We start from the raw sequence: 12198 nt of genomic DNA on the forward strand, positions 1-12198 counted from the left end.
CTTCGATAATGTACTATACTTATATAAAATGTAACCACTGGAGGACACTGGGTGAAGTATACACAGGAATCTCTCTGCAACTTCCTGTGACGCTGTAATTATTTCAAAGTCAAACTAAAAAGTTTTTAAAAATGCAATTGATGTAAAAATCATCTAACAGTTTGGGAAACATGAGAGAATTTATAAATTTGTTGAAAGGGGTGATGTAATGCTAAGTGCACACCAAAGGCGGATAATGGGTGACCATGGTGCAGCCTGGACCATGAGCTGGAGTTTGTCCAACTCCCCAAAATATAGTCCAATTAAACATTTATTGAGTACATAGTACATGAGGACAGTGCTATAAATAGTAGCGGGATTAAGAAAAATATATTAATTTACTCTCTAAGAAGATAAATAGAATAACTATTAAAGGCCTAAGAGCCTCTGAAAAAGCAGTTCCCTTTGCTTTTAGAAAAACAGAATGCTTTTCTATTTTTCTAGTTAATTCTTACTCATCCTTAACTCTCAGCTCATTGTCACATCTTCAGGGAAACCCTCTCTAACCTCACTGCCCTCCACTGTAGATCATATTCCCCTATTACATGCTTATAACAGCACCCTATTTTTTTATTCATCACACTAACTGCCATTCAAAAACAAAGAACTGTGTGACCATTTGATATCTACTTCTCCTATTAGGCTAAAATCTCCAAAAGGGCAGAGACAGGTCTGTGTAGCTCACCACTGTATTCCCAAACTCAATGCCATGCAAATGACAGAAGCTCAAAGCATATCACGTGAATAAATCTATACAAAGTTATAATTCATATGTACAAACAAGCAGGCTGACAATAAGAGTTACTGGGGTTTGGATGAACCCTAGATCACTTCAACTTGAGAAAGCCAGTTTACAAGGGATAGAAGGTTCACATAGAGAATAAAGAATCTTACATCCGAAGCTGAGAATGAAATGTCAGCCCTTCAGCAATAAAAACCCATTAAAAAACTGAAAAAGGGCATGGCATGTCCAATGTGTTCTACAGAAAAATTAATGTGGAGAATGAACTTGAACTGAGAGGGTAAGACACTCGATGCAGTAAAAAATACTTGCAAGGACACTGTGGTAATGCAGGCACAAAATGATAATGTTCTGAATGAGAGGGTGACCATGGGAACAGACAGATGTGAGAGACACCAAGAGTAACGAGCTAACAGAATTTAAGGACTGATTAGATACAGGGGTATGAAAAAGGGAAAGAGCCAGAGATAATTCAAGGGGTTTATAGTAAGTTATCTGTTAAAGATACCGTGTTTCTCCGAAAATAAGACCTAGCCAGATAATCAGCTCTAATGTGTCTTTTGGAGCAAAAATTAATATAAGACCCAGACTTATATTATAGCCGGTCTTAAAATAAAACCGGGTCTTATATTAATTTTTGCTCCAAAAGATGTATTAGAGCGGATTGTCCCGCTAGGTCTTATTTTCGAGGAAACACGGTAGTACCATTAACAGAAATGGGAAGTCATGACTAAGTCTTCTTAGGAGATGCAATGTGCTTTTTTGAAAGTGATGGATAACATCCAAACAACTGAAGACGCGAGATTAGATAGACAAAAGTCAAGGCTGGCAATGTACATGTGTGAGTTGATCACAGTTATGGTCACAAGAGTGAATGAGACCACTCAGAAGGAAGAACCTATAACGGGCCTTGAATAAAAACCCTTTAAAAACCATTTGATTTGCCCCTCACACGAATTACATTGAGCAAGCGAGTCATTCAGACTGTGAGCTCCCTGAGGGGCATATCTGATCTCATCCTTGCATTCCCTAAAGTATATGTTACAAGGTGTTGTACATAACTGGTGCACAATAAGTAGCCTATTAAAGGAATCAATTATTTTAAAGATAATCTGATTAATATTTCCTGTTCCACTTGCACGTTGAGTTTCAAAAAGTGACGCCCTGGGCAGTACTTTGAAATGAACAGGATTCACTTTAAATTAGTATAATCAGTGAGTTTTAAATCATTTATCCAAAGCTCTGATTTCCTAAGGCTCTAGGACTGAAGAATGGACAGACAAGACTTTTGGACTGTAAAAACTTAAAAAAATAATAATAATAATAATAAAGCCCCCAATGAGATTAGGGCTAAAGAAAATCCCCACTAGAAGTAGGGAATACTCTTCAAGAAATTTTTTAATAAAATTAAACAGGAAATATTATTTAATGAAGGCATGAAACAATTCAAAATTTTCAATTGTATGCACTATACAAGTTAACGATATACAAAAAATTAAAGATGCTTCAGGTGAAATAAAAGACAAAGGAAGTAAAAGGGAACTGAGAACAGTCAAGACACGTACTTTCTTAAAAAATGAGGGGAAAGTCGTTGGCCTGCTCTCCCACAAAACATTCCTGGCTATTGTAGTCAGAGGTGGAGTAATCGGCTAATCTGATTCAATACTTACTTAGGTGAACAATATTTCCCTAGCTGCAGTTTAAAAATAAGAAAAAGGACTGCTAAAGTGGATTAGGAGACAAATTTATTGACAGCTCCCCTCCCCGATTAAATTATCAAGGTTGCAGTTTACCAAAATGCTCTAACTCTGACTGATAAGCAAATATCCTAGGTGCTTCCAGATATCTGAGTGTGTTTGTGGGAGAAGTTAGGGAAGAGAAAAGAAACCAGTTGGAGTCACAGACCCTACGAATCTGACTAGTCGTCTGTAATCCAACTACCCGCTCAACGTCAGACTGACTCTTCCAGAAGTCTAAAAGATGATCAACCAGTGTTTGCCTGCGGGTTGCCAGCAATAGCAAATGGACCGTTGGTAAACGGATCATTCCGAGTTGGATGGATGTAATTTGTTCCAAAACCCTTCCAAGTTATCGCCCAGTAACTTTCACCTCCGGTACTGGTTCTCAAGAGTAACATAGTGAAAGTCCTGTTTTGTTTTTATTTTTCACGCTAGGGAAACAAAAAACAAAACAAAAACTAGGTATTACTTCCTGGCACGTCCGTACGTTCTCTTCTTTCAATAATAGGAAACTTTGATCTGTTTTTTTCAACGTCTGACGCCCCATAAAGAAAAAAAAAAAGAAATGCTAGGCGAGGGCTCCTTTAGATGCAGAGCTGCGACCTCCAAAGTAAAGGGACTTAAACAACTACATACGCTAGGAGACGTTGCAACTGATATGAAATGCCCGTTGCCAGGAAGCTCGCTGCTTTAGCCCGTGCCCGGTGCTGAGACGCGACAGAAGCCACACAGACCTGGCCTGGCATCTCGGAGCTGGGGGGCCTGCACCTCTTCTTGCCAAAGCGTCGGGGGGCAGAGTGGGCGCCAGTTCTCAGGCCAGCGGCAAGCCCGGCGCCCTACAGGACAGAGCCCTGCGCCCCAGAGAAGCGGCACCACTAAGAGAAAGGCTCAGGGAAGCGCCTGGCAAAGCCAGCTGCCCGTGCGCCCATGCACCCCACCCGCTGGACGCCGTCCTGAGAACCGGCACGGGTGGGAGCTCCGGGAGTTGCAGACGTCTCGGGCTCGGCCGGGGTTCCGTCTATCACTCCCGCCCACCCTCTCTCAGCCCGGCCCAAAGCTGAGCCGGAGGCGACCCTAAGGGGTGGGGCCCGGGAGACACGCTGCGTTTTGGGTGACTGCTGCGAGCCGGGCCCGAGCTCCCGGGTGGGCGGCTGCGGCGGGTCACTCACCGAGAGGACGCTCATGCGGATTGGGGTCTCCAACAGGCACGCCATCTTGAGCCTTCCCACCCGGCTACCGCCGGCGCCGGCGCGGGGGCCGGCACTTTCGACAGCGAACTCTTGGGCCAATGACAGACACCTCTGCAGAAAGTCGGGCAGGTAGATGAGAACGGAGCCCGGTCTACACACCGCTGAAGTGCGGCCAGGGCCCGCAGAAGGGAAAGCAAATGGAAACCGCGCCAGAAGCCTCCTTACGAATCGTCCTCTCGGAAACAGCAGCTACTCTCAGCCTGGGTTAGAGGTGGGCGCGGGCAGCAGTTTCCGCATGCGCAAGGAAGATCTGCCGGCCCCACCTGCCGCTCGCGGTGGGCGGAGCCTCAGGGGCGGGGCCTCGCTCTGGCGCTACCAGCCTCGCAGACTGATTCGTAGCAGTTACGAGTGCGCGTATTCATATTCCGCAAAACTGGCCTGTGGTGCCACGGGCATAATTTGAAATTCACTTTCACATTCATTATCTCTTTCTTTGCACCAAACTCCTAGCGTCATATGTCTATTTTTCAGATGGAGAAACCGTGATCTCAGTGCATGGTCGTCTGCCCCCAATAAGAGTGTTTCACGATCCAACACTGACGTTTGACCTGCTTTAGCATTGTCTGCCCGATCTGTTGATTCTGGTGGTGTGTTAAGAATAGATACTCTAAAGGCGGAACGCCGGGCTTAATCCTTTCTCCTTCATTTATTAGCTGCATTACCTCCAGCAAGTTACTTAACCTTCTGTAAGGCAGTTTTCTGTTTTGAGGATGGAGAATATAAAGCTCTTACACGTAGAAAGCGTTATTATGTTAGCGTATCTCTAGCCTCTGAGTCGAGTAGAAAAAAAATAGGGCAAATGTTGGAGTAATTCACACGAAAACGCTCCGATAACTGAAGCCAAATAAAAACATGCTTCTAATAATAGTATTTTTGATTGATTAATCCAGCTCTCCACTCTGTGTGTGTGTGTGTGTATGTGTGTGTGTGTGTGTACAAAACTGCTCTGGACTTGGCTGGACAGGTTTCACCTCCGTGCTGCTTGCAACCAGTAAGGTTTTCACAGGATGGTTGCAATGAGCCTGTTGCATTATTTGTCTTCCTTCCATTTCTATAGCCACTCTGTAATTCAGGCAGTTATTATCTCTCCCCTGGACTAGAGCAATAGCCTTCCAACTGATCTTGTAGCCTCTAGCCTCTCCTTCACTTTACTCCTTACTACTTTCCTATCTTCCCCTGTACATGGTTTCTAAATTTATCATAACATTAATTATCCTTGCTTATGGGTCTGTGTGTCCCTAACAAACTGTTGAGATTATGGAAAGCAGGAATTTTTTTTTTAGATTTTCCTTCTTCTACAGCACTGTTGCCCAAACTTCATTAATCTGCATACCATCCACACAATCTTTGCCAATCTGCATGCAGGTATTATTACTCACTCAGTGTTTTTCTTTAAAGCCAATTTCACCTCTTTAAATAAGCCTCATCCTAAACCATAGTACTCTGTAAAGTCAAGTTTATTGTGTTGCTTGTTTTTATTCTAGTACACATTAACATAATAACCACAAAAAAGTTAAAATGTCCATCCATTTATCACCTAAAATTATGTCATGTACTGCATACCACAACAGAGCAGAGCATAACACACAGAGGTATCAATTGAGTTTTCAGTTGACATTTGTATGATATGGAGTTCTTCTAGCTGTATTTGATCCACTTCATCCATTAGCTCAAGCAATGTATACCTCCGAGGTATAGTTTAGGTGACTCCTCCCCCATGTCTTCATGCATCTCTCTATTCTTGCCACTTGAACATAGCATCTCCAACAATATATTGTAATTTTTTTGGTAACCATTTGTTTGTTTCCCAATTATACACTTTGGGGCAGGAACTAGGAATTTCACCTTCTAGATCTTTTATCTCACTACCTAGCATAGAATAGTCACGTAGTAAATGTTTGTAGAATGAAGTTTGGCTTAGTTTAGGCACCCCCAAAGGCAGATCCTGGGACAATGATTTTGGTGCTGATAGTTTGAGAAGTGGGAACGGAACTGATGGGTAAAGAAGAATGAGAAAAGAAAGAAAAAAAAATCAATATCAAGGTCCATTGTTGAAGTCACTGCTTATTCCTTGAGGACCTCTGAGAAACATACAGAATGCTCCCCTGGATATCCCTCTTGAGGTTGGAGCATTTATTCACTACTCTTATCCTGTACAGGTTAAGGGTTTTACCACGGCTGTTAACTCCCTACCCTCCTGGATTGTACTTGTGCACAGAATAGAGAGGACTTCCTTAACCTGATGTAGAAAAGCAGAATCTGTATGCTTGCTTTTGGGGTGGGATACAGGCAGCATGAATCTGAGCTTACAAAAGAACCATCATTACAGCTGTGGGTGAAATCAGAGTGAGGAGGGGCTAGGAAATGTGACTCAAGGCATCCAACATCTCTGCTACCCAGGCTTTCCTGTTTTATTTCCAGAAGACGGATGTGACTATTTTACAAGAAGGAAACATTGATTAGCAAATTCCTAACCTTGAGAATCAGGAATCAAAATGTGCTGCTACATAACCTTAGGTACACTCTTCAAACCTAAGTAATGAATAGAAATTGAGGGGGAATAAGAAATTTTGATTCAGCCTCCACATACCAAAAACAACAAAACAGTTAACTTTTGCCCTGTGGGGTGGAACGGGAAATATCCACACTGATTCCCCTGCAAAGAAGAATAAAATTTCTCCCCATCCTCCCTTGACTCTTATCTGAAAGCAATATTAATTTTTGAAAAAATAATGAAAACAAAGTGTGAGTTTAATTTTTTTTAAAAAAAGTAGAAATGCAGAACATTAAGTAGCCAGAAAGAAATCTGAAAAGTATTTATAAAACTCTAAGTGGAACTGCAGGATAAAGAAACAGCACCACATTTTTGAAAGTAGAAACATACCTATGCAAAAGGAGCAAAACTTAAAAGTGTAGAAAGGTAGATGTAAACCAAAACCTGAATGGCCTCAAAGGAATTTAGTAGAACCTTTAAAAAGATTTGAAGACAAAGGAGCTTCTTCAAATAAATAAAAAAGAAAATGGACTAAGATATCTACAGAAGCGATATAGTTCAGTTCAACAGACGCGAACTGTGGGTTTACCTGTGCACACATTGTATGAGGGATTCAAAGTGGAGTCAAGATGTGGTTTCTGCCTTCAAGCAGACGGGAATAAAAGTGAGACCCTGAGTGGTCCAATAATTAGCTTAAGGTTGCTCAGGGGGTAAGAGGCTAAAACCATTTGAGTCCAGGCTTCTCTGTTTCAAGTCCTTTCCAGAGCTCTTACAGTCCTCTGGAATCCTACAGGACTTTCCCCCAGGGGACTACTAAGCACTCACCTGAGTAACCAGCCAGTTAGGAAAGTCTACAAGGGCTTTGCAACGGGAAACAATGCATCCATAATTCATCAGGTGCTTGGAGGATGTAAAATATGTACATGCATAAAGCAGAAGTAGTAAGCTGTTGAAAAGCCTTTTTTATTTTTGAGAAACTACAGTAAAAAAGGAAAATGCTTTTTAAAAAATAACTGACTATGTTAAGGTAGAATTCCAAATTCCATAGATAGATACAATGATGGAATTTGGAAGCCATTACTTGACAACCATATGAGTTATAGTCATATCAGGCAAGGATCATCGATGGATGCTAAAATGAATTGGTGAAAATATGATAAGAAGGGGGTCAAATATATGGTGATGGAAGGAGACCTGACTCTGGGTGGTGAACACACAGTGGGATTTATAGATGATGTCATACAGAATTGTACACCTGAAATTATGTAATTTTACTAACAAATGTCACCCCAATAAATTTTAAAAAATCAGATATCCAAAAAAAAGAGAAAATATGATGAGAAACAGGATATGTGTACAGCCTCAAAGTATCTCCTCACAAGTTACTAATGATAGTAGAGAAACTTGATAGATACCGCTTTATTCAGATGATTATAATGAATATCACGAGTAATGGGATAAATAGACACCATAATATGACTGAGAAGGACACAACATCACTTCTGTGGGATTCCTGCCACAAATGCACGAGTATAATCATGAAGAAATATCAGCAAACCCCAACGGAGAGACAGTCTACAAAAGTACACACCCTTCAGCATTGCTGAGACAGACAAAAACTGAGGAATTCCTCTAGATTAAAGGAGACTAAAGTGGTATGAGTACTAAATGCAACTTGTGATCTAGGACTGAATCCTGGACAAGGGAAAAAATTTTTCTTTTTGCTGCAAAGGACATGAATGGCAAAATCTGAACAAAATCTGTAGATGAGGTATCATTGTGAATGTCTTCATTGTGATAATTATACTATTGTTAGGAAGGTAATGCCCTTGTTCTGAGGAATTACAAGGTGAAGAATTTAAGTGTAAACAATATTGAGTTGCTGTGGATTAAGCAATTATTTTTTCTTTAATAATGAAAAAGGAACACATTTTGAGAATTTAAAAAAGAGAGGACTAAGGATCCTGGAAATTTATTCATTGGAGAAAAAATATATATACTGGGTACTTACTATGTGCCAGCCACTGTGCTCAGAAGTGGTAATACAATCATGAGCAAGATAGATACCTTCCCTATTCTCACAAAGCTCCCAGGCAAAAGGTAAAGAGAGACAAGTGAACAAATCATTAAATGTGGTATGATAAGTTAAAGGGTATGAAGCGAAGGGAAACCTCAGCAGGAGTGAAGTCATAGGAAGTCCTTCTGGTGGAGGCAGCACCCAAGCTCTGACCTGAAGTATAAACAGGAGCAGACCAGGCAAACCCCGTGTGCTACTCTACACAGACTCTGGCTTGTCCATAAACATTAGTCGAATTGAACAATTAAGACACCACTTCTCTGTACTTAGATGTGGGAACTCTTATAGAGAAAAATCAAAGGTCCAAAATGGCATCACTGGTGATAAAAGCCCATGACACCAAACCTAGAGTTAATACCCGATCTAATTGCAGTTTTATCCTCTCCCAGAAATGTAATCTTAATCAAATCATCTGGAATTTTCTGGTCAAATACCAGTAAGGTAATCTTTGGGCCCTCTGCATTCCCCCAAAGAAAGAAGAGGCAATACGCATGATAAAAACTCTTGCTTTTTGTTGTCTTCTCCCCCCAAAAGAAGACGTCTGGCAAAAATAATTCTTTCTTTTCTTTTGTCGATAGCTGTCTTGCCCTACCCTACTTCCAATAAAAACCTTCCTTCTGTACCCCTTGGAGCAATCTTACAGGTGCTGGATGGCATGCTGCTCTTCAAATTTACTCAGTTGAATTTTGTGTTTTAACGAAACACTGGCATATCCTACAAAATTAGTGCAAAGACAAGAGCTCCAATTATTTATAGGAAAAGAGACACTATAAAATCAGCAGGTCTTCACATGGCTAAATAATCTGGATTGCCCGGGTAATGAAAAGACACCCCTTCCCACCCCAAAGCAATGGTGACCACGTTAAGCTGATGTGTTTCAAAATGGAGAAGCAAAGATAACAAGGTAGGCAAAGTAAATCTGATCTTTTCACCATTTATAATACAGGGATGGAATCTGGAAGTCTTAAAACCTATAAAGGAGAGATATTGTGTGTGTGTGTGTGTTTTCTGATGAAATCAGAAAGTCCAGTGAAATGTCTTAACAAGTTTCAGATTCAGAGGCTAGAGACACCACACAGAATTCTTAGGCCTCTGTGATATTTGCCACTATTCAGTTTAGTTTCACCACCACAGACGTGATCTCTCCTTCAATGGTTTTACTGAGTGTGCTGCCATCCGGTGGTGGTAGTTGCCATAATCACCTACGTAGTTCTATTATCCAATGCAGATAGTAAGGATGGGTGTTTTTCCTGAAGTTTGTAACATTTTCTAACCTGACTTAAAAATGTATTGCCCCAAATTTCCATTTCTCACTCCCTTAATCATAAAGGTTTCTGCTCAATTATGTCACCTTAAAAGCATGGTCTTCCATAACTACCCTATATTCATTCATTAAGTACTTGATATACTGGGTACCTACTATGTGCCAGGCACTATGCATTTCTTATCCCCTTATTCTGCTTTATTTATTTTATTTTTTTATGTATTTTTTTATTGGGGAATGTTGGTGAACAATGTGGTTTTCCAGGGCCCATCAACTCCAAGTCAAGTCACTGTCATTTAATCTAGTTGTGGAGGGCACAGCTCAGCTCCGAGTCCAGTCGCCGTTTTCAATCTTCAGTTGCAGGGGGCGCAGCCCACCATCCCATGTGGGAATTGAACCGTCAACCTTGTTGTTGAGAGCTCGTGCTCTAACCAACTGAGCCATCCGGCTGCCCCTCTGCTTCATTTTTAATCATCCATCTTTTAAACATAGTTCTTCCTTTCTGTGTCCTTTATTTTTATCCAACTCTTATTTGGCTGAATTTCACTGTCAAGTCACTTTTTTCAAGAAGGACCCATGAGTATTGTCTTCCTGGAGGTTTTTGTTTTGTTTCGTTTTGTTTTATGGTTGAAAGCATCTGTTTATTGCCTTTTACTTTAACAACACCTTGACTATTACAACGTACAGTAAACCAGAACCCATTCTAGGTATTTTAATCAAAAAGATTACAAAATTGCTGGAAGGACTAAAGATGCAAACAAGGAGGGAATATTTTACTTGAGATCAGGAATAGCAGAAAGTTCACCACCACAGAAGGAGATGGCAGTGTGCAGCTGCCATCACCATTGTCAGAGCCAGCAGAGCAAAGAATCCTTTCTTTTACCTATAATTTCTGACAAGAAAACCATTCTCCGATGCTCTAAATTAAAATATAGTGGCCGGAGAGTGAGAGAAAAAGAACAGTTAGCCTGTTACTAGCGATGGACTGGCTCTGACAAGTCCTGTCACCCCAGGAGCCTGCACTTCTTATTTACACATGAATTTTCCAATCTGATGTCCACAGTTAATTCACAGGAGCAGACACCTCTTCCTCACCTTCTCCCATCCCCTTTGTCTATAGCTAACGTAAATCCTACCCTCCCCCCCCAGCCCCATGTATAAAATCCTCTTGCAAACCTCCCAGGCAACAGACATGTCCAATATCTTTTGGAAAGATACTTTGAGACTATATAAGTAGTCTCAAATAATAGATACATTGAGACTATGTAAGTATCCTATTACTCTTCTGAAGTTTTACCCAGTAGTTTTAGCATTCCTGCAAGATTATTGCTTGAACAATTACAATGGTGAAGATGATGATTATATGGTGGTCAAATGATGAGTTCTAACTCCAACTTTCTTTCTATGTGTATCAATCAATTGAAGGAAACCAAAGTTTTGCTACACTAAAGCTGCTTTTTGGGATATTGACTCTAAACTGATTATTAAGAAACAAGGCTCAGAAAGAACCTTTGCCCTTCCTTCTTTCCTGCCTAAGAGATTAAGAGGGGAAGGCTTGCTTCAGGAAGGAAATTTTAGGATGTTCGCCTTAGCCTAATTTGAATTGAGTATGATGGATGGGAGGAATCTAGGCAGGGGCCTAGTAACTAGATCACCCTTTGTGAGTTTACCTGCCATGTATGTTCTGCTCTTCATCAACTACCAGTAAATTGCTTATTTCTTTTGAAATCTCATACCCCTGCACCCCCTTTCTCCTTTGTCCAAAATGACATGTTACCCAATTTTACCTCACTATCTTTGGAATTTTCATGCTTATGTGAATTCCCCTTGTGCACATATTAAAATTTGATTTTCTTTTGTTAATCTGTCTCCATTAATTTGATAATTAGCCCAACTAGAAGAACTGGAAGGGGCGAAGAAAAGTATTATTTTTTTAGCATCCTCCCCCCCAGCATTCTTGTGTAATAAGAGCTTTCTCTTTTCCATATTATTTATTTATGTACATCAGTATGGAATAATTGATTCCAACTTTATTCAACAACTATAATCTGTTATTATGATTATGCATTTTGCTGCTGAAATTGTTTCAGATTTGGCCAGTGGAAAAACCTTGAATCAGTATCCTTTTGACATCCCATGTTCTTCGGGGACACAGCCTTGCTTTCCTGTTGCAAGATGATCCAGTCTCGTTTTGTCCTTTCTCTGCCCTGGAATCAATAACATCAATAAGCAGACTTGATTTCTTTTAGAGGAGAATGGTGTTTACAAACCACTGTCCGGTTGTACCTAAGAAGTTTTAAATAATACTTCTGCTCAGCCTCACCTCAGATTATGCTTTTTTTTTAACGTATTTCCATAGTTGACACGTCCTTTCTTTCTTCATCTTGGATATTATTAGGTGCCTCTGTCTGGATACTGTCTTTGCTCTGAGTTTCTTTCACATCAGATCTGAGAATTGTTTTCCCCATGGAACCACATACAGTTTGAGAGCACCTGCCTTTCTAGTGAGTAGCCCTCCACTTTTATAAAAAAGAGTTATCTTCATTGTTCATTCTATCCATTTTTTTTCCAACAGCCTTCCTGTTTCTCATTC

General features: G+C 40.6%; 1 protein-coding gene across 2 annotated transcripts in view; it reads right to left on the reverse strand.

Annotated features, from left to right (window-relative positions):
- Positions 1-4011, reverse strand: part of ARMC8 (armadillo repeat containing 8) — an 89970-nt gene extending 85959 nt beyond the window's left edge. The window contains exon 1 of one of the 2 annotated variants that reach the window (XM_081073123.1): positions 3690-3987. In XM_081073123.1, coding sequence (XP_080929249.1) covers positions 3690-3734 — 45 coding nt within the window. In that variant the 5' untranslated portion in view covers positions 3735-3987. Of the gene's footprint in view, positions 1-3689 lie in introns of both variants that reach the window. The other variant, XM_081073124.1, reaches the window with a different exon arrangement.
- Between the last annotated feature and the right edge of the window lie 8187 nt (positions 4012-12198).

The sequence above is a fragment of the Rhinolophus hipposideros genome, assembly GCF_964194185.1.
Source record: "Rhinolophus hipposideros genome assembly, chromosome: 14".
Classification (NCBI taxonomy): domain Eukaryota; kingdom Metazoa; phylum Chordata; class Mammalia; order Chiroptera; family Rhinolophidae; genus Rhinolophus; species Rhinolophus hipposideros.